General features: G+C 43.1%; 1 protein-coding gene across 3 annotated transcripts in view; it reads right to left on the minus strand.

The window, feature by feature from the left end:
- ZNF592 (zinc finger protein 592) overlaps positions 1-26,697 on the minus strand; it is a 34,395-nt gene that overhangs the window by 1,636 nt on the left and 6,062 nt on the right. Inside the window, exons 3-8 of one of the 3 annotated variants that reach the window (XM_021554162.4) lie at positions 13,710-13,888; positions 9,178-9,354; positions 8,297-8,456; positions 5,361-5,639; positions 4,189-4,301; positions 697-832 (exon numbers count right to left, since the gene is read on the minus strand). In XM_021554162.4, the coding sequence (XP_021409837.3) occupies positions 697-832; positions 4,189-4,301; positions 5,361-5,639; positions 8,297-8,456; positions 9,178-9,354; positions 13,710-13,888 (1,044 nt within the window). Of the gene's footprint in view, positions 1-651; positions 833-4,188; positions 4,302-5,360; positions 5,640-8,296; positions 8,457-9,177; positions 9,355-13,709; positions 13,889-26,697 lie in introns of all 3 variants that reach the window. The other 2 variants (XM_085588628.1, XM_085588629.1) reach the window with 2 other exon arrangements.

Genomic DNA, 26,697 nt, shown 5'->3' on the forward strand with positions numbered 1-26,697 from the left:
CTCCACTCAGATTCTGTCCTAGTGGCATCTCTCAGTACCTAATCCCCTCTATCTTAAAATCCTGCAGCTTCTTCTCCCATGAGGATGACTTGCTTAAGTATGTCCCTGCAGTGATATGCAAAATGTGTATTTTTAAAATAAATGGAGCAAACAAGCTCAAGCAGCCAACCCTCCACACCAATCCAAAACAAAAACCAGTAGAACAGTTATATTTGCTATACAAAATTACACATTACTACTTAAGAAAAATGCAGTTCTCATAGGTAATGGATCTAGCAAGTATTTTAACAGAAAATAAATCTTTTATAAATATCAGAAAAAATAAGGAAGAAAGAAGAAAAATGCACCATGCTCGTGAATGGGGTACCAGGGGAAAACAAGGGTAATAACAAACAAATCACAAAATAGACTGAATAAATGCCAGCAAAACACAGTGAGAAAATCTTGAGAAATTCAAGATGCAAATGTGTGTTGTCCTTGTGCTGGTGCAGCTCAGCTGCGCTCACACTGCTGACCCTGACCCTATGAGAAGGAACCAGGCTGGATGGAATTGAGTAGGGAAGGAGAGCTACCCTATGGGTGGGAGGGTTTGACTGGCACAAGGCCACAGCTCAACGTAACACCCCGAATGAACAGCTACTCGCCAAGTACATTTAATTGTACATTTAATTTTCCATGAAAATAGGTATCAGTTACTTCTGCTCTGTCTCTCTCTGGAGCTTTTGCTTTGGCCATCTCGGATAAGTCTGGGTTTTTGATGCCGTGCATGAGGCTGATGTGGTTCTCCAGCATGAATGGCTGAGGAAATGTCTGATTTTCATCTGTGCAGTACCTTGGAAATAAAAAAAAGGAAGACAATTTATTTAGAGGATATGCTCTTCGTATTGTGCAAAACCAAAAGGTGTAACTGGAGACAGACTCTGGTGAGTAATGTACCATCAGATTACCAAAATATACAGCAAAGCATCATTCTAATAATAAAATATTACCCTGAGAGAAATCTGGAACAGTTTGGAGTTTTCCACAGTGCTCATGAATGAGAGTAGGGCATGTCTTCTTTACAGTGCTAAATAAATATAGGGACTAGTGGGGGTCAGGCACCCTGTGACAGGTGCCAAAGAGGACAAATGATCAGGATGTAAAACATATGGGAGAACACCAAAAACAGACTCTGAGATGAGAGAACTACACAGAGAGAGCTGGTGACTCGTGTGACACCTAGGAGGTGTGTGGCACAACCCAGTCCTGCACCCACCACTCCCAAGAACCAGGGAGAACCAGCATTACATCCACCAGACTGCACCAAAACACAGTTAAAATTCTCAGCAAACTGCTGAAATTCCAACTTTTATACCAACAATCTAGGCAGAAACACTCATTAACATGCCACTTATATGTAGCTCATGTTTGAACCTGGCAGCACTGCAGAGGTGCTACAGAGCTGGCTGACATCCCAAAAAGGAGCTGTGAAGGGGATGTGCCATCTGCACCTTCACTCCTGGATGACTGAGATCTCCTGGAATAAGTGCCAGGCCTTGCAGACATAAACCAGCCCCCATCAAGGGCACCAGAGGGCTCTGACAGCAATTGGGAAAGCCAAAATTGAGTATCTCTGCTGTTCTTGCCAGCACAACACGATGAAGGTCCATCAGCTACACAAGGACCTGAGCAAGGACAAGTGACACCAGAGTCCCCTGAAGTGCTCTAATTGCATCTGAGACAGAGGCAGCACAGGATTAAGGGCAACAGAGAGGAGCTGAAGTGTCTCTGGGTAAAACACACATCTTCTAAAAGGACAGAAGATTCCTACTGATTTTCCAGTAACTGGAGGGAAATTAAATGATGTGAAAATGCAGACATGCTCATTGAATACTTCTGGGTTTTAACAGGAATTGCCCAGAGGCTAAATCAATATTTAATGATGATGAAATTTTTCTTCTTTGTGGAGGAAAGCTGAGAGGTTATTAAGTGGTATTTATAAAAAATAAACATGTTGAAAATCAAGTGTTTCAGACACTTTGTACTTAAGACTTGGAAAAGAAGAGTAAGATAATGATAACCAAGCGAATTATGAAAGAAAATACACAATACATCACAATATTTTGCAATTTGCCCTAATTTAGAATTCTTTTCATGGGACCAGGGAAAGATGCTTGCCTAACCTGAATTACTCCAGTGACAAGCATGGAAAGAGGGTGTTCAAATTAAGTCCTCCATCACTGGTTGCTCCCTACAAATTTATCCAAAGCCAGAGACCTAAGCAGGGCAGGAGGAAAAAGGGGATATCGCAGCTGGAAATGTTAGAAGCCAGAGGAAGGTCACCTACAAGCAAGCATGGTGGAGTCACAAAAATTGTCAATAATCAGATCCATGATAGACTTTATTCATGTTTCACATGGAAACTCAGTAGAAGAGAGTGACATGAAGTTAAGGCATAAAAACCCCTCAAGACTAACAGGTGAGAGTGATACAAAATGCCAAACAGAAAGAAAGAACACCAGAACCAGAAGAAAAGAGGAACAGTGGACATGTGATGCCTTACAGAGCCAAGGAGGAATTCAGAAACTGGAGGGTAAGATTTTTAGAGCAGCATTCTACAAGCTAAGAGGGACCAAATGGAAGACAGGACAAGAGACCTCAGATCCAAACAAGAAGCAGCTCTTGGAGATGCTGGGAGAGTATTTCAAGGAAGAGTGCTCTGATTTCAGTGAATCTGCCCTACAACGACTGAAGAGAGCACAACCACCGTCCAATTAAGACTTCATCAACAGATTTTGAGAAGGAGCAACTGCAAGCTGCAGAATGAAATGCAACCACAATTCTCTTGGATTGCTAGCTGTGTTTTCTCTGCTGGCGTGATCATTGCCCCTTGGGTGAACCAGTGGATCTGCAGCTGTGCATTGTTCTGTAAAGTAACAAGGTAATGCACAGCAGGCTGGCATATCCTAGGCTGTCAAGAATTTCCACACAAATCCTTCTTCCCAGTAACATCTTATGCTCATTTTGATCCTGAAATATTCCACTTTAAAAACAACTGATCCAGAGAGGACAGATTTACACAGATCAGGTGAGTGTAACACCCAAGACCATCACTCACAAACTTAAAGCTGAATGAAACACAATAGGAACCAACATTTCATCTCCTCCAGAGACTCTCAAGTCACAAGTTACAAGAAATAGAAAGTTTAGAAGTCCTAGATGAAAAAGTGTCTCAGGAATGTATTCCCAGTGGTAATGCCTATGCTGTATCAATTTACTAAAATTTACTGTTGTGGTTGTGGCTCACTAGATAGTTCAAAGAAATACACTACTTGAGGAATGTACTTGTACTTTTCAGATGAGGTTTTAGCAACATGAGTGCAGTGAAGTGACAACACACATCAGAAATACTTGCATTAAACCAAAATAGCTAAATAACAAAAATCCCCCAACCCGCATCACTGCAAACTTCTTTTCCAACCCAAATGTGCTTTCATCCTATTTCAGAAGGATGTCTTGGAATGAGACAGGAAGGAATTTTGCATGGCCACTCAGCATAGAACTTTATCTGCAGCAATTATAAAGGTAGATTCACAAGCACTGGGCTTTGTCCTGAACTGAGATTGTATCCACAGTTAAAATATGTTGACCAGCAATGATTTTCATTCACCACTGATTTCTGTAACTTCTCTCAAGTCTCCAGATCCATTTTCCAACTTTGCGGTGTGACTTCCAAAGCAATTTCAGCAAGATTAATTCTCCATTGCCCTGCAGCCTGTGTAATCAGTTCTGCCCTTCTAAAGCAGTGGCAAGATCTGGTTCATTATTAGGATTTTACATGCCTTCTGCACCCAAGGAGAAGGCACAAGAGTGATGCGTGACACACCAACCACAAAGCAGTTAAAGACTGGCCCAATATTTTATTAGCTGTTTCACAACAATGCAAAACATTAATCTCATTTACTACCTGCAGATATCAAACCACACCTTCCCTTAAATTTCCAAAAGACATTCACTGTGCAGTCGAAAACAAGGTCTTATTTTAGCCACTAAGTCTCTTGTGTTTAACACATTCTTCTCCTCACTTTCCTTCAGTAACTTACAGTCTGGAGTAGGCAGGAGCAGCAGACATGAGTTATTACAACTTCCAAACTCAGAGGATTAGACTGCTGCTGAAAAGCAGTCTGCAAAGTGGCACTGGGTACGTACCAGCAGGTGTAGACTTTCTTGGCTGTGTCGTGGTTGTTGCGGATGTGTCTGCGCAGGCTGTTGGAGGCGTTGAACGAGCGCTCACACTGGCGACAGGGGTATCTCTTCATGGACTGGCAGGAAAAGAGAAACAGCTTTCAACACCAGGGACATGCAAGGCACTGACTGGATTCTAATTCCCATGCTCTTCACCTGCACATTACCTCTCAGATGCAAAAAAATCCCTTATATATTAAAGTGATAGCGATCACTTTATTATATAAAGTGACTTTGAGATCCCTCTTAGATTCAACCTTACAGTTGGGTAATACCAGCACTCATCTTATAAAGTCACAACTACTTAAAGCACGTGCTTGATTTTATTGATGTTTTTATTAGGAATTACATATATGCTTTTCCTGTAGGTTCATTTCACTACTGGACCCCATGCAGAATTCCCTCAGTGGAAGGTCCCTTCAGCCTCAGAAGGCAGCAGGACCCCAGTTAAATACAAGTCCACTTACCCTTCTCACTCCTTGTAATTCAGCACAAGAAAAGGGCAAGATGCTAAAAACCATCACATGGGTCCTGTTATCTGTTATCCATGTAAGATATTCACATCCCCCTAAAAAAGTCTGTCCTGTAATCAGCCTCCTCCAAATTTTTCCTACAGACCTTTATATAACCTGCATGTACATTCCAGTTAAAACCTTCTTAAACTCATTTAATGAATACATATATACATTAAACTGAAATATTTGGCCAATTTCCTACTTCTGTGGCATTCAAATGGGAAAATCCAGCATTCAACCTGCCCTCATCATCTTCTCTTGAAGTGAGGAAATCATCAAGTGGGACAACCCAGCCCTCTCCAAATCAAGCTAGAAGGACTCAAATACCATGATCCAGATTCCCATTCATGGCTGGGTGACTCAGGATATCAAACAAGAAGTCCTGATGCCAAAGTACTGAGAAATCTGGCTGTACACAGCATCTTGGCCCATGTTCTGCCAGCAACAAGGATTAGCTTGACAAAAGTAGGTCAAGGCAATGCAAGGCTTGAGCTGGATGAAACACACAAAACATTGAGATCTGCAGTTCTTGTAATGACAGCCCTGCAAAGGGTCCTGGAATGCAGGAGATTGGTGTTCTTCCCCAGCTTGCCAGCTCAAGTATTTCACCCCAGTCCTTACCCTTCCATGATTTCTCTTCATGTGGGACACATAGGTTTCCCGATCAGGCATCCACTGTGAACATTCCTTGCAAGTCCAACCAGTTCTTCTCAGTCTGGACTTGGATTCAGGATTATGTCCCTCCATCCTCATGTCTTTCCTTGTCAGAGGAGAGGGGGAAGTCCCATTGGCTACCAAAAGCTCCTTTGGTGAGGTATGAACCTGGTTCCTTGAAGCCTTCTCAGACTTCTGCCGGAAATTTGAGAGCTCTTCAGGATTACGGGGGACTCCATGAACACCCTGTGTAACAGTAATAGTGGAAATGCATGTAACATTTACATGTAATTCATATTTCACACCTTTATTTATAAATAAACAAAATTTGCTATTTAAATACATTATTTAAATCCCCACTGGCCAAACAATGGGTTGTTGTCTTGCTTCTGTATGTTTTCCCATTTCTCCTAGAAGCTGCTGCAGTTCTTTCCCCGACAACAGATCTTCCCAAGAAACAAGAAGCTTCTATTTCTGTTTCCTGCATGACAACAGCCGCTCCTTGGTGCTGCCTGTTTAGCATTTTGGATGAGCCCTGGGAACTCTGGTTAAACAGGGAAGATGTAATGGAAGAGAAATTTCAATTGTCATTATTTCAACAGCCTAAGCTCTAAAAACCCAGAGCTTTGGTAAGCTCTGAATTAAATGTTTGCTGGTATCCTGGGGGCTCCAAAGCTGCTTCATCTTTGCTTAAGGGATGGAAAGACAAAATGTTTCAGTTTCTCCATGTCTGTTTCTTTCAATCCCACTCCATCTATTGATATTTACATTTTTCATGGTTCAAAACTTCACTTCTGACATATAAGACCAAGCATAAAGCCAGGAACCAGCCTTATAAGGACTATGGCTCTAGGCTCTTTGGTTATTCAACAGGCCAAAATCCAAAAGTCCCCCAAAAAGTTATTTTAACAAAGAAAATTAAACATAAGGAAAATAATCTAAAAATGAAGAGCTGTGGGAAAGCAAAAGCAAGTAAAAGAGCAACATACCAAAGAAACCTCAAGAAACCCCCCCAGGAACAACAATAGTTCATCCACACAGAAGGCTAATTTAGAGGTTTAATTGTGCACAGTAATTAATAACGGGTAAAGTTTCAACACATGAAAGCCCCAGGCATTTGGAAGTCTTTCTGTGGGTTAAACACTAAACAAACCTCCAAACACAAGGTCTCAGCTGAGATGTCTGTGTACTTTGCACCTGGCCCAGCTGATGACCACAGAAGCCACAGCACTGCCAGCTCCTCAAGAACACAGACAAATCACCTGTCTCCCCATCTGGAAATCTCTCGAGTTTTTCAGTGCCCATTACTCCATTGTTACACCACTGGGGTGAAACAAAGGAGGAGCATGGAAAAATGAAGTGATTTCTCTGCAGAATCAATACAAGGAAGCAGCGCTAACTCCTGCTCTGCGACGCTCTAAACCTGAGGAAGATGAGGAAGCACATGGATTCTTTATTTTGCATGTAGGCACACACTAGACAGCACCTCCTAAAAATGCTACCACATGACGGTGATCTCAGAGGAGATGCAGGTGTGCAATTACTACACTGCCACAGCCAAAAAGCCTTCAGTTACCTCAGAGGTTAAGAGACAAAGTTTTGTGGTGAAGATCTCGGGTGCTGATGCACAAACTGCTGCAGGCAGGTCCCTGGGCTGGGATCTGACAATGAACCACAAGGTGAGTATCTCAGCTCCAGTTTTTGAGCACTGGGGATGAACATCTTAGAAGGTCATAGCCTTAATCTCAACTCTTATTTTCCTAGCTATAATGCACCAAGATTAGCAATCATCGACTTCACAGGAGGGCTTCAAATTGTAATTCATTACTGCATGCAAAGTACTTCCAGATTAGCAAGTTAAAGACATGGGGAAGAGAGTAAGGAAGGAGTTTTGAATGGGTTTTGCTTTCAGGAATGAGCTAACAAATCTTCTGGCTTTCTCAGTGTTAGTATAAACAAAATAAAGTCACTGATTAAAAAAAAAAAGTGTCCTTTTTTTTCCCTTCATCAAAGGGAAAGAAGACTGCAAGCTCTTTCTTCAGAATGCCACTGAGAAATCTTCTGAAATTATTTTTGTGGAGTGTTGTTAGACACTGAACATAAAAACATCCTGAGTAAAATAACAGAAAAATGTAGCCCTTTTACATTTATGGGAAAATCAAACCTGTAAAGCCAGAACCTCCAGGGCAATCACTTCTGCCTCCCTCAGTTCCCTCCTGCAGTCTGGGGTGGCTCAGAGCAGCAGGGAATCAGGCTGTTAAATGCTAGGTAAGCTCCTTCTGAGGCAGCTGCAAAGGGCCAAAGTACTCCAGGGTTGCACCCAAAATGGCAGATTCAGCTTCCGCTGAATTCAGTGAATATATAAATTCAGTAACACTGTGGGCAGAGAATAATTGTTCCTGTCTCCCATCTGAAGAAAAAGCTGCCACATGAATTACTTTCTTTGAGTTTAAGAGGCTGAGGACTCCTCATCCCTGGAAGTGTTCAAGAACACATTGGATACAATGGAGCAACCTGGAGCAACTGGGGTAGTGGAAGGTGTCCCTGCAAGGGGTAGAATTAGATGGGCTTTAAGATCCCTTCCAACCCAAACCAGTCTGTGATTATGTGCTTATATGAAAATAGAAGAGTTAAACATCAAAGAGATTTAACTGTATAAACAAGTTTTTTTCACACAGCTAAAATGCATCTAGATGAGAGGAACTGCCAGCATTAAGACCAAGTAACACAAACCACTCCACTGACATTTCCAGATCCTGTAAATCATTGTAGTCTGTATTTTCCACCAAGATATTCCTCAAGAATCTTCCACTTCTTGAACCACTTGCCTCACATGGTTGATATAAATTCTCTGTGAACTCAAATAATAAGATCTTGTACCAGTAAGGGAGAGAGTTACCTACCTTGACATGCTGCATTAGCTGCTGCTTCTGCATATACACCAGCTGACACTGTGGGCACTTAAACACTCCCACTAACAACTTGCTGGTGTTCTGCAGGAAGTGCTCTTGGAGCAGCTTCTTCTTGTTAAAGACCATCTCACAAGAGCATTTGTAGATCACCCTTAAACAATTAAAGAAAGTAAATTCAGTCTCTCTGCCTCAAAAAGACAATGAAAAAAGTTATCTCAGCAACTCCAGAAAGGGATGGACTTCTGAGGAGGGCTGTGCTTTCCACATATTGTCAACACACACCCACGTGGGCAACTGAACCAGTAACTCAACTGGGAAGAACATCAAAATGCCTCAGGCACATACCACAGCTTGCTAAAAATAAGTTTACTTCTATGCATATGCATAACCCCGTGTGTATGAGCACAGACAGATGGAAGCAAACACAAAGCATACCAGCCAGCTACACACTGCTTTCAATCCCACCTTTCCATAGTTCCTCACTTAAAGCACAGATTTTTGGCACTAGCTCAAGCCTTGGAGGGAACAGCTACAGGGTGGAAAAATCAGGAGGCTTCTCTCTAGTGATTTCTGGGGACAACACTGCCTGGGATAACCCTCCTCTTCCCTTCAAGTGCCAGATGCCCTGGAGCCATCTACCAAGAGGTACCACTGAGGGTCCTGCTAGACAAAGAGGTGACAATTAAGTTTCTTTTATGGGTGTTTAGCTCTTGCCTGACCAAAGCCCTCTCCTCCTGCCCAGGAGACTGTGTTTGTACCAAGGCATGTTCTGGTTTGGAACAGACCCCTGCTGGCAGACAAAAAACTGTGAGGGAAAGGGGGAATCCTGGAGCCATCCAGCAAAGGAGAAGAGATAAAGCCAAAACACTTACTGAGTAGTCTTGTGAGGCTCTGCTGGGTGCTGGCTGGCCACGTGAGCCATGGTGGTGTCAGCAGACTTGAAGGCCTTTGGGCAGAAAGAACACTTGTGGAAGACTTCGCAGTGTTTCTCCTGGATGTGCACTTTGAGCATGGCGAGGGTCATGAAGACAACTCCACAGTGGATGCACCTGGGGGAGGCAAGACAAAGAGCTGAGTTACAGCCACAGCACCACTTCCATCACACCCATGGAATGGCAGGGGAGGGACCAGGCTGTGGCGGGTCCTTGATTCAATCAGTTCAATCTCTTCCATATTAACGTGGAAGTGTCAAGGAGGAATATGATACAGGAATTCTGGGCAGAACTCACAGCTGAATGTTAGCAACAAACAAACAAGATCTATAAAAGAAACCTTCAGAGACTAAAACAACCTAAAAAAGAATGAAGATTTGGTTCAACAGAGTGCCACCTGTGAAAGCTAATTTCACCACAGGGCACAAGACTGAAGTAAAAGTACCTGATGAGATCTCCCTGTGACAAAAAAGAAGCACAAATGCCAGTTAGTCCCCAGTACAAAATAAAGAGAAAGAATATCCAGTCAGAAATCTTCAGCAATTGCTACTCCACTGAGCTCCAGAAAATCACAACAGCAACAGCAAAGATACTGAGAACAGCAATAGAAACACCCGAGGAACTGATAAAGCTCATTAAGATACAGGTGCTGCCTAGAAACTGCTTGACTGGAAGGACTGTCTGGGTGCTCAGGAAGAGGGAGGGAGAAGCAGAAAAGCATTCCTCTCAGCAGCTGAAAACAAAGCCAAGAGGAGAGCAGGGCCACCCTGCTGGTCCCAGCTTGCCTCTCCTCCAGAAACACATCTGTGACAGGTCCTGCCTAATATTCCCACAAGATGGCAACAACCAGCAGCCTCACTTAATTTAACTTTAATGCTCCCCAGATCTGCCTGCTGTACTCTGAGATGCCACACCAGCTCACACACAAGGGCATGTGAGGATGCAGCCACCTGTCCTCACCTGCCTCGAGCACACCAGCCACAGGGTTTGCCATCCCATAGGTGCACCTCTGCTGATCTGGGACCAGAACAGCCTCTCCCAAGGATATTCCACCAAAATTATACCAGTGGAACTCTGCTTAAACCAGCTTGTACAGATGTTAGAGCTGGGGAGCCCAGCCTGGTAATGCAAGGGCCAACCTTGCATTGGTGGAATGTGAGAGATGCACAAGGCATAACCTCCTCACCTTATGAACAGGTTTTCCCTTCATTTCCCTCCTTTCCCTGAGGGCTGTGTCTGCCCACAGCACTGCTGGGGGATGTGTGCTCAGCACTGCCACGGCACTGCTGGCACAGATGGACCCCAGCTATCGTGCACTGGAACAGCTCCAAGCCCGTATCATAAACAAACAAGCTGCTGGAATATCCTTCCCTCCAAACCAGCCTCCCAGCAGCGTTTAGGAAACAAGCCCAGGCTTTGAAGTTGCACTTCAAAAGATCATTAGGCAGAAGCCAGCCTGAAGGAGCCAAACCCTCTCCCCCACACTTTTAAGAAAACACAGAATTGCTGTTTTCTTAAATTTCAAGAGGGAAGCAGTGACAGAAGCTGGTGTGACCTTTGGGGAAGCATGAAGACATTCAGCTGGGGTAGTTCTGCCTTCAAACCTGATCCTCAACCAGATGAGACAGGGGGAGAGAGACTTTCTAATACAGTAACACTAAGAACCAGGTTATTACAGCAGATTAAATTCCCCAAGTATAAATGGAAGAACAAATACTAATCCTGCCAGTAAGGAATGACTGGTACATCCAAGAATATCCAATGGGCTTCCTCCACAAATTCTCCCTGAACTAAGAAGAGATGGTTCTGCCTGACGCTTGATTTTGGGAAGTACTTCATTAAGAATGAGGAATGAAACAAGCACTAACTCAGGGTCAAACGATCACAGGTTAATTTAATTTACAGTAAATGGAAGTCTAAACAACAGCCACATTGTAATTAAGAATCCCAGTGCCAGAAGGACAAGGGCTCATAAACTAATTAGCTGAACAAAGTGGATGGAGGATGTCAAGGGGCTTGCCATATAATTCCTGCAAATTGCAAATCCTGCTATCATCCCCAGTGTTGTTGGATCCCTCAGGGCAAGGAGAGCTGGCTGGAAGTCTTGGAAAGCATCCTGTGAGAGGAGATAACAGCCACAAGATGTTGTCTTAACCCTTGGAATGCTTCCTATTCCATCACCTTCCAGCCCCTCAATTCTCCAAATGGTACCAAGCAGTAAAATGAGTCCCAAATTGGTGGGGACAGCTGGAAGGGGCTTGGAAAAAGTGGGGAACGTGACACTTGGAGCCAAGAAGAAAGGATCATTAAGGACAATCTTGTTGAGTTTCATTTTCAACTGTAGAAGACCATTCTCATTTTCAGTGCAATTACCAGCCATGACTCAATTCCAAATAAAACAACCATACCCCATTTTTAATTGAAAGCATAGGGTTATGAGCATAAAAGGAGACAGAACAAGGACTTATCACAAAACCAAAACCAAACCTGTGCTTCAGAAAATCAAAAAAATAGGGAGATAAAGAGATGCAGTTAAAATCAAGCTGATCCTAAGAGGGACTTAAAGAATTCCTCAGCTTTTCAGCTCTGCAAGTAAGAAATGTGAAAGAAAAGAATGAAGTCATTCCATAACTACAGGGCAGATGCCACAGATTATCTAGATATGGTTCTGCAACCAGAATTTATCTCTTCTGTTTTCAACAATGTCAGTGACATCAGCCCTGCAGCAGAGACAGGCAGGATAACAAGGATGGCACAGCCAGACATTGACCTGTCTAGTGGACTCATCTTTCACAGATGAGCTTCAGTAGATGTAAATTAGAGGAGAAGTTGAAGAACTTCAGCTTTTAGAGAAGATGGGTAAAGCTAAAAAATCCTTAAGTATAATTTGTGAGCTTTGCCTTCATTTAGATCTTCATTAATGTCCCTGGAACAGAGAGTAGGTATCTGCTAACAACATCTGTAGACAGATGGAAGCTCTCCTTGCTGGATTCCCAGGTGCAACTGAAGTTCCAAGAACTGCACCAAACCCAAGTTAATTTTCTGAATCTCCTCCATACCCCTACCCCTTTTTCCATCTCAAGGAAAACAATTTTTTCCTTCAGCTTTCCTCCTTCCCAGATTAACTCATTTTCAAGCAGCCCCAGTGTCACAGCCATTTAATATGTGAAGGAATTAATTCTTTGTTGTGGGCTGGGTCTCCTCAAATCAGATCCCACATTAAAAAACCTTATCTGTATATAATTAAACTCAGAATTAGTTTGTTATGTGCCTCCTGTCTTCACAGTTGAAAGAAAAAGCTCTTGAAAACCTCAGTGTGATTCAGACCAAACCACACAGCAGAGCTTCCTGAAGTTGCAGACATCTTAAAAGAACGCCTCCAAGAGCAGAAATTGCCCTGTTTGTTTGAATTCTCAGAGTATTTAATGGCAACCAAGAGAAAAAGCAGAACTTTTAGGAAACTCTAAAGATCACCCAGTCTCATCTCCCAGGCAAATCATCATGTGTTAAGAGCTGTGCTGCAGCTCAGGTGATCTAAACATGCCAAGGAGAGAAGGCTCACAGGGAAAAGTAACATCTTATTACAGCAAGCAGTTTAGTTGGAGTAAAGATATTGTACCACATCCAGAACCTTGGGAGCCTTCTCCATCTGTCTCAGCTCATGAGAAATATTTGGAGATTTGCAGGGGCACAGAAGGAAATAATCTATGCCCTTCTCATAAAGGCACACATTCTCAGCCCATTACAACTGACATAAATATAAATTCAAGCTTTAAGGAGATTTACAGGATTAAGATCTGCAATCTTTTTGCTGTAAGTATCAATCCTGAGACATCCAGTTGCAACATGAATTCAATACAAGAGCTTTTCAGCTCAAAGACACCACAAAATAATGTCTGCTCTCAGAAACCTCCCTTAAATCCAGTTAGTAATTATTTCCCATTTCAAATGTGTTTTGTCATGCAGAAAACCATGCCAGGCTCCAGCTACATCTACTTTCATTTCTGCTTTAAGTAAGACACAGTTCACAGTCACAGAATGTTTTGGGTTGAAAGGGACTTTTAAACTCATCCCATCCACTCCCTGCCATGGGCAGGGATACCTTCCATTGTACCAGGTGGCACCAAGCCCTGTTCAACCTGGCCTTGAACACTTCAAGGGGTGGATTCCTAGTTTCAGATGGAACAGAGTTCATTTCTTCTCAGGAGCTGCTACAGTGCTGTGTTTTGGATTCAGAATGAGAATAACACTGATAGCACACTGATGTTTTGTTTTTTGCTAAGTTATGTCTATCCTAAGTCAAGGACCATTTGTGTGTGTGTGTGTGTGTGTCTCCTGCTCTGCCAGTGAGAAGACACACAAAATAAACTGGGAGGGAACACAGCCAGGACAAACACAGCCACAACCTCACAAGCACAAGCAAAGTGCAGAGGTGTAACTCCCAGCTCCCAGGGAGCCTGAGCTGCACACACCTGAAGCCAACTTTGCGGGAGTAGTGCAGGCAGTTCTCCTTGACGTGGGTCTGGAAGTAGGCGGAGCGGCACACGGCGCCGCACTCGGGGCAGCAGTACGGGGACTTGTGAGCGTGGATCCTCTGGTGGGCACAGTAACTGCACTGGTTGGGCAGCATCATCTGGCACACCTGACACGTCTGATGGAAGAAAGGTTACATTAGTTAGTTATTCTCTACTTGGCGTATTTTCTCCCCAAATTCACCCTAGAAAACTCAGAGGTTTAAAGGAAGAACAGGCATAATAGCAGCAGCACCAACTCCACAAAGCTCTTTAACTAGTCTCCTTATCATCTTTTCCCAACATCTTCCACAGTACACCATTCCCAAATAAAAGTTCCATATGTAAACCACATCTTCTATGGTTTATTTCCTTTCTTCCCCATAAAAAAGGAAAGCAAACTCTTTCACTTCTGAGCTCTGATGATGTTCTGAATGCTCAGCACTTTCATTTCCTGACTTGAGAAGGAGAGCACTTTTTTCAACAAGTGCTCACCCCACGCCAAAACATCACAAAAAAGGAGTAAAATTATAACCTGACTCCAAACACCTGATGCTGAAGGCAATGCAGTCCTGATGTGCACCTTCCCCAGCAAAACAAACGCTGTGTCTCTTGCAGAATTTCTTTGTATCAGATGAAATTTGAACTTTCCAAGGCCACAAACTATATGTTTGCCTTATAGAAACTTCCTGATGACCAAAAAATAATGCAAAGCCTCTTTCTCTCCCTGTTTCATCCTTAATTAATCCATTTTTATACACATGCTTACTATCAAAACCTGTTTGCAGAAGCATCATTTACTTGACATGTAGAGTTTTTATATGGATGTATCATCCCATTTTTAACAGCTGTCAAACCTCTGCTCCCTTTCACAGGTGTCTCTACTCTATTCTTTCAAAGTCCAGGAGCAGCTACTCCCCCTCTGTAGGAAGCACAATACTGGATGCCTGAGCAGGAGTAGAGCTGGAGAAGATCCCAGCCCACTCTGAGCCCTCCAGAGGCAAAAACTGTCTTCCAACATTTATTATCCCATGCAAAATCACTCCTCTAACTTAAGAATGAACAACAGTATGCAGATAATTATGGATTACCAAATCAAGTAATTTAACTAAATAATTTCCATGGACTTCACTGCTGGCAGCCAAGGTCGACACATGAGACAGAAGCCCCCAGATCTGACAAAAAATGTAATAAAATTAATGGCCAACTCCCTTTTCTGTATCATTCCTATTTCATGCAGCAGCTCTGTGATGCTCCACTATATAACACCCATCAGGGAAATGTCAAAACCCCTGCAGGTAAGAGAAAGCATCACTTACAATAAAATGCAAAGCTGTGACAAACCTGAAAGGTTTGTGGGGTGGAAGGGAATAAAAAATTAGGCACTCAAAAGCGAAAACTGCAGAAATTGCCAAATACCTCAAAAGCTTCAGATGTGATCTATGTTGCAACTCAAGTTTAGAGGAAAAATGGCTTCTCCAGGAAGGAGAGAAATTAGTGGAAAAACCACATGGTAGGACTCCCATGTACACACCCACAGGAAATTAAAGGAAATTAAAGAGCATTTCAAATGCTGCAGAAGTCCCCTAATTTCAGCAAAGAAAAACAGTGCAAATGGGCCATGGGAATGGGAAAATGAGAAATAGAAAATCCCCCGGGATCTCTCTGCAAGGAGGTGAGCGGGACCTTTAATTCTCCAATGCACTCTCAAATCCCCAAGTAAGAGCTACAAAAGTAGGTAATGAGCAATAAATTCATAATAAACAAGAGCAGTAAGTAGTAAGTAAAAGCAGTTTCCTTGTGTTTAAGACATTTTTTTCTAACTGGCTTGAGAATGGAGAATTTATCTCCCTGGCATTGTTAAAATGGGACTCTCTTTGCTGTGAACTCAGCTAGTATGTAAGGCAGAGCTACCACAACCACAAGCTGAAAGCACCTTTGCCCAAGTAACTCAGTGAGAAACTCTCTCTCCAGATCCTGCCTTGTCAAAGCCAATTTAGTTTTGATTTTAAGTCAGTTTGAGGCTCACCTCTTCCTCCCCCACGTGTCATACCCACTGCTCCCAAAATCAATCAGCACATGTCGAAAACCTGAATTTTCACCACCCTGTCTGTTCTTGTGCTGGATTTAAATATGCCAAAACCACTCAGAATCTGATGAGCTCCACGCCTGGGCACTGCTGCCTGGGGATGTCAGAGGAGCAGCTCCCGTCACCTCCTGCGTTATGTGAAAGCTCCACAGGGAACAAAACCATGCCAAAATAGGCAGAAAAGTTTGGGGACTGTTAGTAAGAGGCACCAAAATTGTGGTTATCTACTTCAGGCTTGGCATAAAGCCTGCCAGAAAGTGTGGACACATGATACAGGAATAAAAAGCAAGACTCAGTGAAGATAAGGCCAAATAAATTCATTGCTCCTGCAGACACCACAGAAGGAGCTAGAAGGATTCCCACACTGACACCACACACCACAGGGGGGACATAAACCAGCCCAAGCCTCTAAATTCAGATTGTCTTGTGGAAGAGACAAAACACTGGGCAGGAAATAGACAAAGAAGAGAGAGGAGACACAAGGATAAATGAGTAAGAATAAGGAAACACTCATCCTTAAGCAGCATTAATTCTGGACTTGGGAAAAGTCAATGCAGCTTCTCCCTTCTGGGCCCACAGAACATTCCAGGCTCTCCAGAGGAGTCAACAACCACATGGGTAAGGAAGATCTGAGCTGCAATGGGTCAGGCTACCTGGATTTCCCAAAAAGCTTTGCAGCATCCTTCACTACAGGATTTTGAGGAAACTAAGATACCACCACATAAGAGAAGGAGTTTGCTTGAAAAAGTAAGTGGTCAGAAGAATAAGCAGTCCTTTAACAGAGCAAGGTCCCCAGGAAGTTCTGCTGGCATTTGAGCTCTTCAAAGTAACATCAAAGTATCTGGGAAAGCTAAACAGCAAAGATTGATGATCATAACCTAGTAACTCAACATGTTGTAGACAAGGGCTGACCACGAGGGCTGGCTGGAAAAAAGAATGTGCAGGGTCGAGGGTAATAAAATGAATCAAGCAAGGAACCTAGAGCTGAGGAAGGTTCCAGTAAAAGAAAAAAAAACCTTAAGTGGTATCTTCCTGCTCACACTCATCCTTTTCTCAACACCTGCAGAAGACACGAGACCAGACATCCTGCCAGGAGGATTACAGGAGGTTTTGTCATCCCTTTTGCACCAGGAGCTACTGCACTTGTCAGGAGCCAATGTGCAGCCATGCTGGGCTCCCCACCAAATACTTAATCTTGGACATGGAATGGTTCTTCCTTTTGCAACTCTTCTGCTTCGTATGAGAAATTATAACTTGGTTCCAGATGTCACATTTTTATCTCTCTCCTAGTTTTCCATGACTTTTCAAAGAAGTCTGGCAGCAATTTGAGACATTCATTAGTCAGTTATTTCTAAAACATGTTACCAAGACAGGATTCAGTTGTGTAATGTCTGTGTTTTTCATACTCCCATAGCCTACGCTTTAATCAAGAGTTATTTATTACAAATTTTCTTTAATTTTGGTTTGCCTGCCACATTTCATTTGGGCTTTTCTTCCACAAGTCACATTCACACACAGACAAATGCTCAGAACTTCAGCCATTTTGGAATACTTGAGCTGATTCCCATTTTCACTTATTAGCTTCTTCAAAAGGGGAAAAAAATTAAATATTCACTGAGATACAGTACAGATTGAAAAAAAATATACTACTCAAAAAAAGTTTGCCTGTTAAACCCAACCCTGTGGCCAAAGATGTGTTTGCAAATCAGGGCATTTATAGTAACACAGTTTTGCCCTGGACAGTGCCCGTGGAAAGAGAACTGGCATGAACAAAGAAACATTCCAGCAGTTTTAGTCTCTTTGCTGTTCCAGATTTAAGTGATGGTGATGGAGTCCATATCTACTTAAGAGCTGCCCCCAGACTACAAGGGCCCATCTTGACATGATCATTATGTACCTTCAGTAAAAAAGACTTAGGCAGCAACCCTATGGCATGTAACGAGGGCTAGGAAAAAGTTTCAAAGACAAATTATCTCAAAAAAAAATTACTAAGTACTCAAAGTTAAACAGTCATAGGAGAACAGAAACTGTATTTGCAGACTGTTAATGTTTCAAAGAATACTTGCCCCTAACATATTCAAACCAAAAATCCCCTACCAGTGTGCCCTAAAGCCCCAGTTCTTTCCTAATCCACCCTTTTGCAAGCTAAAATTTTTCTGCTCCAGGCAGAGCTGCTGGAGTAGCCAAGGGATCACAGAGATTAGCAGGATCCTCTTGCTATTAAAAAGTAGTGACCAATTACTACTTAGTTAACCTTTAACTTGTCAGTGGCTCTCCCTTCCTGCCTGCTGGGATCAATGCCAGCACCTGTGTCCCTCAGCAGGGATGCCTGGACTGCAGTGGTGCCATGTGCTGGCTCTGGGAGCACAGCTGGCACACCTTCATCCCTGCCCCCTTCCTGCATCTCTCTGGGATCACTGGTTGTGGGCCACGCTACAGTCAAGCTCCAGATGCTTGGAGGGCTGTTTTTGACTGATTTCAACCATCCAGGTGACAGCATTGCTGAACAACACTTTATCAAGCTGAGAAGCAGCAGGCAGAGAACTGAATCTGCTCTTGCTGTGATAACTGAACTATACTCCTGCCAAGGTTCTCTCTAAATGAACACACATCATTGCATTAACATGTTCAATTAATGGATGAAAAATACCCCTTCAACAGAAACCCAAGATTATTCATTTGAAGAAGAAAAACCGAGAACCCTAATGTAGAGATTTTATTCTAATTAACCATATCCAAGCACAACAGCTATTGTTACTTCCTTAGATTATAGCTGCCTATTTTGTCAGCCTAAGGAGCCAATGCCACTGAGGGAGCATGCCTGACCTTCAACTCACTCCCACCTCACATCAATTCATCCTCAGACTCATTGTTGCATCCCTCCTCCTCCCATTGACATTTTGTATTTGTATCCTTGAACCTCACTAACTTTTCAACACTCCCAAATCCAGTGTCCTCCTCAGACCTGCACCAAGACCAACTCCTACACACACATCTCAGCCATCCCAAAACACCAGGATGCTTAACCTTCAGTAAGGCACTCCAATAAAAACTTATCTCTGGAAACTAAGGCCATTATATAAACACAAAATGCATTTTTTAATACATGGAAAAATCCCTGGTTAAAGCATCAGTGTAAATCTAGAAACTCGACAGCTTAGAGAAACAAAGTGGAATTGCAATGGAAAAATCCACTAGCATCACAGATCTTAGACAATACTGTATCAAATCAGCTTCCTTCTGAATTTGCAAAATCTGTAACTTTTCTCTTTATGATCTCAGCTGTAATGTCAAGAATTTCAGTTTTGAAGTATTTTCTTTTGACCCACTGTACCAGGTTTACGTGGCAAGGTTTTGGTTGGGAGGGGCTGCAGGGGTGACCTCTGTGAGAAGACACCAGAAGCTGCCCCCATGTCAGACTGAGATGTGTGATGGACCTGTCACTGGCCAAGACCCGAGCCCTTGAGCAGCACCTCAAGATCCTCAAGAACTGCACTGTGGAAAGAACTCAGGATGAAGCTGTTTGTGACGGACTGTCTCCCATGGGAAGGACTCCATGATGGAGCAGGGAAGAGTGTGAGGAGGAAGGCTGGGTGAGCACTGAGTTCCAACTAGAAATCTGAACTGCCACTCACTAAAAATGATCGTGTAGTGGATTAAATTACTTTTCACATCCACTTTCAAGTCACCAGTGTGATTCCACATGCTACATGGGACACATTCCCTCTCTTTTCTTACAGTGGTAATGTTAAAGACCTCTGCTCCTTCTTCCACCCTGCAAGGGCACTTTCCACTAGACTACGTTGCTCCAAGCCCTGTCCAATCTGGCCTTGAATTCTTTCAGGCATGCAGCAGCCAGGGCTTCTCTGGACTGTAGTTTGTGTTTATTGGCGTGGTGTCTGCAGCAGCATTAGACACCTCAGAGGGCACCTTCTCCTCACAGCAGGATAGAGCAGACCATCACCACTACCTGGGCTCTCATTCCCCTGCCTGTCACCCACAGAGCTCTCCAGTCACAATTCCAGGTTGCCTGGAGCACCATCATAGGTGCCCAGCTGGAAGAAGAATGCAGGAGCAAGACTCTTCCCTTTAGTGCCAGCAAACACCAGATTCCAGCCCCATCTCCATCCTGTCTCCAGCTATCCCCTCCTCCTCACTCTCAGCCATGTCCTGGCCTCCAGCTCACAACCCTGCTCCTTGTCCTCTTCCCTCCAGCTGTCCTCAGTCCTCCGGGGCCTGCAGGACCACCAGAACCAGGTGTGGGTGGGGAAGGAGGAGACGGTGGGATTGGTCCCTCATGACAACAGATCACAAACTGATTTAAGGAAACCATGGAGCCACATCCTGGCTTTTCTTCCTCACCAGCCTCTCCTCCTCACCCTGATGCTCTGGGTTGGCCTTGGGTGCAGGCTCTGCTATCCTGCCACTTTGTCTTCACTCCCAGCAATCCCTGCCTGGAGCTCCATTTCCCCAACATGCTTTCATCATAACATCTTCCATCCCTTTGCTTCTACAAAATCCACAGGGAAAATTTCCATAAAAAACAAAATCCATCCTTGCTAGTACTTAAGGACTGCATTAATTACTCTTGGTTTGGGACAGGGAGAAAAACGTGCTTTATGGGGCCAAGGAAATTTTTTGCTGATTTTCAACCCTCTTGTTTTCTAAATTAAAACATGAACTTAAAGGGAGGAAGGAAGAGAAAAATAGGAAAAATACAGCTGCTGCCTTTCTTTTTTTGCTGCTGGGAAATTATCAGGGCAGCATGTGGTTCTACTAGCTCCTGGCAAGTTTTATCCAATAAATTATAAAGCATTGATTTAAGATGGGGAAGGAAGAAGAAAAAGAAAAGGCAGCAATAAAATTGTTTTTAAATTACTTGTGTAGATGGTACATAATCAGGACACATCACAACTCACTGAAAAAATTTTACTGGACAAAAAAAGGAGAAGGAAAAATGTAAGGAGAACAAAAGGTTCAAGAAAACTCAGAGGTCCTGAGTTAATGTTTTGAAATTTATTTGAGTATACCTTGGTGGATTTTGGGTCGTCAAGTCAATTATAAAAAGAAAAGAAAAAAGGATTAAACATCTCTGGTTAACAGTAGATAGATAATTATGCCCAAAATGGTCAGGAAGTACTTTTAATTCTTGCACATGTTATTGCACACTGGTCTCTCCTTGCCAAGATAACAAATAAGTTCTGTCTCAAAACTTTGTTCCGTTACTTCTGCTGCAAAGCTCTTCCAGAGTTCATTCCTGTGATGATTACAGACTGTCCTCTGATTTTCTATGTAAATCTATTTCAGTCTGTTCTTGCATCATTACTGTCCCCAAATTAAAAAGCTCCTTTCTACAAAGATCACACCAGATACAGGTGGAGAGTAGATACAGAGAACACTATGTAATGAAAAGCACATCCAAAATGCAGGCACCAGGAGCTGCATGGGCTTTGTTCCTCTCCTGTAATTTGAGCCCTGAAAACTGTCTGATGCTGATGAATTGCCCAGAGCAATTCCTGCGAGCACAGGAAGTACTTCTTGAGGGCAGATTTAGTTTCTAGTGGGGGAAAAAAGTGGCACTACACTCACCTTAATCCTTTGTCTGCTTCAGTGCTGAAGGAGATCCAACCTCATTTACCAGGCCTTTGCTAAACTGAACTCATAAAGGGTTTTAATTTCCTCTTAAGAGATCATATTTCCATTTCTGGTCATTCTTCCCTCAGTTATTCCAGTCTATCCTGGTAAACAAAACAAATACACTCCTCTCCAACTCGGTTATTTCTAGCACAAGGGAGCATTACCACAGCCGTGACTGGTGCTGCAGACATAAGTCTCCTGCACAGCTGTGTCACCTCAGTCATTCAAAGAGTTCTCAAGACCAAAAATCCTGCCTTTGGTTGCTTTTCATACCTTTCCTACTCAATCTTCAAGATCATCTAGAACCTCCTGTAAAAATACTCCCCATTTTCCCATGACTTTTTACTTTTTTAGTTTGGTTCAGCAAATATTTTAACACAGTCACCCTCCAAAGTCTCCTTAATGCAAATATTAACTCCAGAGATACCCAAAACAACCCCTCAGGAGATCTCAAAAGCCTGATCCCAGCTGCTATTATTTCTGGGAGTTTACCTGATTCTGCTCCAACCTCACAATCCAACTTCTCCAGTACATCCATTATTCATGCAGTACTCTAACACACATCTCATTGAACATTAAGGAGATGAGGATAAACTAATTTCTCTATTCCAAAAATAAAGATTAGTTTGGCATAAACTACACTACTTAAATATCCTTCCCCCCTCACCCCCCAAAAACCTTGCTCTAGAACACACCACTGTATCAGACCAAACAGATCTGAAGTTACATGGAACATCTGGTACCACCTCTTCAACATCTGTCAAGTATAATGCCTACGTAGAGCACAGCTTCTGTTTTGAACAAATCCAACCTGCCAGCAATTCAAATTCCCACACTGCTTCCTTCTTGCAGTTCAGCAATGGAAAAGCAGTACACAGGTCCCACCAAGCAACTTGATTTACAAGCTTGAAAAACTGCAGAATTGGCCTCACTAGTTGCAAAAAAAAAGTCACTCTGGTCCATTAAGATGATCCATTCAAAACATACATCTAATAAACACAGTTATTTATGTTTCTGAAGTGGATTATTCAAGCCTGTATCCTCCCTGCAAGCCACAGAGATCCCATCCCACCACAGTATTCAGCTGGGAGGAACTGCCTTCATCCTACACATATTCTGTACCAAAATAAACCCTGCTGCACTCTGAGCAGCTGCAATCATGTACATGTTTAAAAATACAACATTAAGGTCAAGCTCTCCATCATTTTTGTAAAGGTCTTTCCTTTAGAAAACCACAGCACCTTCTCAACCACATCATCATCCCCCTCTCTTCCTCCCACTTGCTCCAAATCTCCTCCTTCCCCTGCTGTCTAAACCACATCACTATCTTTCTTCCTTCCTGCAATAGAAATGTGACCCAGCCATGTCACTCACATTTTGGCCACACCTAGGAAAGTAATTTACAATTATCCATCCCATTTATGCAGGATTTACCCACAGCCATGTAGGAGTGTAACACCAGGTATTTCCCAAGCCAACATCTGGAAGAAAGAGAAAAAACAAAAATCCCCTTTCAAGTAGCTCTGGGAAACCTGAAAATGTCAGAGTAATTCACAAAGCCACAGTAAGAAATTCCAATTAAAGGGAAAAGTCTTCAGTATCAGCACAGGGTAAGGTTTCTCATGGAACAGAGACAGCTTAGGCTCTTCCCCCTCTCCAATCCAATCATTCCTGCCTCTTATCACAGCGTGCTTGTCCTTCAGCTTCTGGGTAACTGAAAACATCATACTGAAAAATAACTCTCTTTCCTGCTACTTCTTTTCTCCATCAACCCCATTGGATCAGCCCTCCCTTCTTAGCAAGGTGCCACACCAAAGCCATGTCCAAAACAGATTTTGAGTTAAAAGCACCATAACTGAGCACTTCAAAGCCTGCTTGGCTTCAGAAGTTACAGTCACACTGGATGTGCACGCAGATTTGGTCATTTAACAGAAAAGCTTTCAAGAACACAGATCAAAAATCACCTGGCTTATTTTCCATAGGCTTCCACCTTCTAATACAAACCCAGATGTTGTGGATAAATTGCTTTTATCCTTTCCCTTCAGCTGAAGTTGTTCTTTCCAGTATACATTCACCTACCCTTCCCAAGCATCCTCATTTTTTAGGGACAATCTGGTACCAAGCATCTGAATAGTCACAGATTAAAAGCTTTTGGCCATAATACAAAGAGGACCTGCTCTGCTACTTCTAGAAGCTCCTTAGAAGGCATAAATCAAGCCAAGTCTTTATGTGGAAAGCATCAGTACTTCCTAGTTTCTCAATGAGGCATGGCAAAGAGTTTGTGCCTGAATTCTGAGATAGAATAAGAAATTTTAAAATACAATTTTTTTCCAAATTCTCAAGAGTGCAGTTTTTTCCTGTCCTCAAGAAACTATGGCAATCACACCCCATACCACCACTTCTAAACCAGCATTTCAACACAGTGAGATAGACATCAGGTATGGAGGAAGAAATACACAGTTTTTGTTCAAAATGCACAAAATCATGATAAAACTCTAGATAATTAATCTCTTGAGATCTAGGGATGTGGTTCATAGCCAAGTTTGCCCACAACAATTAATACTATTTCTGCATCCTGACAGATTCTCCCACCACTGCAGCTTGCTGTGGATCAAGAATGACAACTGGTGTGGACTGTGGTTTTAATTAGATGTACCAGTATGTAAATCATCATCTTCTGCCCTGTAGACATAGTGGTTTTGAACCACTACCAAGGCACTAAAATATGTTCACTATGGGTCTTACACCAATGCCTTCCTCAGCAAGCCAGTTTCAGAGAATCCCAGACTGGTTTGGATTGGAAGGGACATTGAAGGGCATCTCGTTCCATGCCCCTGCCATGGGTAGGGACACCTCCCACTAGACCAGGTTGCTCCAAGCTCCATCCAACTTTGCCTTGAATATTCCTGGAGATGGGGCAGTCACAGCTTCTCTAGGCACCCCATGCCAGGGCCTCACCCCATCACAGGGAAGAATTTCTCTATACCCAGTTTCTACCACTGCACCAAAAAACAAGTGTCCTGGCTCAACTCTGCAGATGGAAACCAGTTTTTAACCACTTCTACCATGTAAGAAAGTGTTTGCAAAATCAGTCACTTGATCCTTTCTTGCTTATACCAACACTTCTCTTTTTTCTGACCAAACCAGAAAGAACCCAAGGAATTAACCTAATGCAGAGTCAGGGTATCTTTCAGAAAGTGGTGGCCATGTTCTCCTATTCCAGGACTTTATGACACACATTCCAACAGCTTTACCCACAACCTCCTCACACCATGTTTAATAGTATGACATTCATTAATACTCTATATGCAAAACCTTCAGCTTCTCAGAGCTTGATACTGCTGGGAGCTACACTGTGTTATCCACGTGGCACACACGATGTGAAGGTCACCCATAGCTCTTCCCTTGGACAGCTCAGAGAATCAGGGATCCCTATGAGACCACTGAATTTCACCCATCCTTTTACCTCTCAACCCAGTGACACCAAACACCTGGGCTCTAGTAAAAGGCAGTGGGATGGTTTCCATCAGCTACTGCTAAATCCAGACACACCATTACAGGCACGGGGCACAAATGCTCATTTCCTTTAGAAATGTAACAACTTTATTGAAACAGATGTTCCGGGAACAGTGGAAAAGGACTCCCAGAGCAGTGTATGCATCCTGTGGACTGTAAGCATGGGAAGATCTAACAGGGAGGAACTGGTTTCAGGAGCTCAAAAGTAGCCTCTTTTCGCAGTGCTTCTCTTCAGAAAAATGCCACAAAAATAATCTCACATCTAGCAGAACTACTTGACGTGAGAGGCGTAAACTCTATTCTTGGTTAAGTTACAGAATAAATTATTTGATTACAAGCTAAAAATACTTACTATCCCATATTCTTTTCCTCTTTAAGGAGCTCTTGAATTGATAATCCCACAACAGAAATACGGAAGTACATTTTTAATGCCACTGATTAACATTTTAGATCACTTTGGAGCATTCACTGTATCCCTTCTCCTGGAAGTTTTAATGCCAGACTGCTGACATTTCCTAAAAAAACATTATAGTTGAAAAGTAAGTTGGTGTGTTGACAGAGCACAGTGCTCACTGACCTGCCTCAGGCAAGAAACCTGATTACGTGGCCACACTGATCCCTTTTGGCCTCACCATTTTTTACGACATCAAAACCTTTCAGCCATAATCTATTTTTTTTTTGGTGGCTGATGAATTTAAGATTACAAACTATCTAAATGGGACCACAGCAACCTCAACACTCCTGCAAGCCATTCAAGCAGCACAGGGAGGCTCTGGAGAGTGCAGGTGTTCTGATAGCCATGGCAGAGATGTGGTCATCTTCCCAGATGATGGCATGGAGTCCTGGCTTTTTGCAGCCATTGCTTTGGGAGCCAGCTCTACTGGCAGCCACACCTACCTGGAAAGCTTTCACCTCATCCAAAGAGATAAGGAGAAAGGAGTCCTCCTCCTCTTCAACCGCAGACTGGTTAACACTTAAACAAGACTGACCATATCTTCTAAAATAAAAGTCATCATCAAAGTGTATGGTCCTGGTCCACAACAATAATCATCTTCTCTTCATCAGGGGAATCCTAAACTAGAGTTTAATTTAAGGGGATTCCTACCAGGTCCATAACAGCGGTGGAGACCTGAGCAGGGCAGCACAGGAGGAAGGCAGGAAGCCACTAACAAGAACCCTGCTATGCACCCACTCACCCTGTACCAGCCAAAGGGCAAAAGCAGCCAGGACCAGCCTTCCCCCCACATACCACAGCAGGCCTGTCCAATCACAGCTGACCACACCAACAATAACACCGATGTGCAACGCATCACACAGAAGGTTCTGGCACCGGTTCCAGGAAAGGCAACGTTCAACTGTGCCAGATGTCCTCCAGCCACACTTACAGCACAAAAACCTGTTTCAGGTAACACTCCACTGATCCTCCCCTACAGCTTTTTGCATGCCTCATCCAAGCGATCTTTCATGTCCATCACCTCTTTTTGACACTCAAGCATCTCCACAGTCTCCTTACTACGCTCTTTTTACTGGCAGAGGGTAGAAAGAAGGCAAGCACACATTAAACATCTCTGGGCTCGTGTGCATTCCAAATTCTCCCTATAAGCACTTTTTTAGGCAGAGCAACTCATTTGCCACCACGATGCCTACTCTTCCCCTTGAGGACAATCTCTTTAAACTTGGAGAGATTTAACTAATAACATTAAAATT

The sequence above is a fragment of the Lonchura striata genome, chromosome 10, assembly GCF_050655825.1.
Source record: "Lonchura striata isolate lonStrDom1 chromosome 10, ASM5065582v1, whole genome shotgun sequence".
Classification (NCBI taxonomy): Eukaryota; Metazoa; Chordata; class Aves; order Passeriformes; family Estrildidae; genus Lonchura; species Lonchura striata.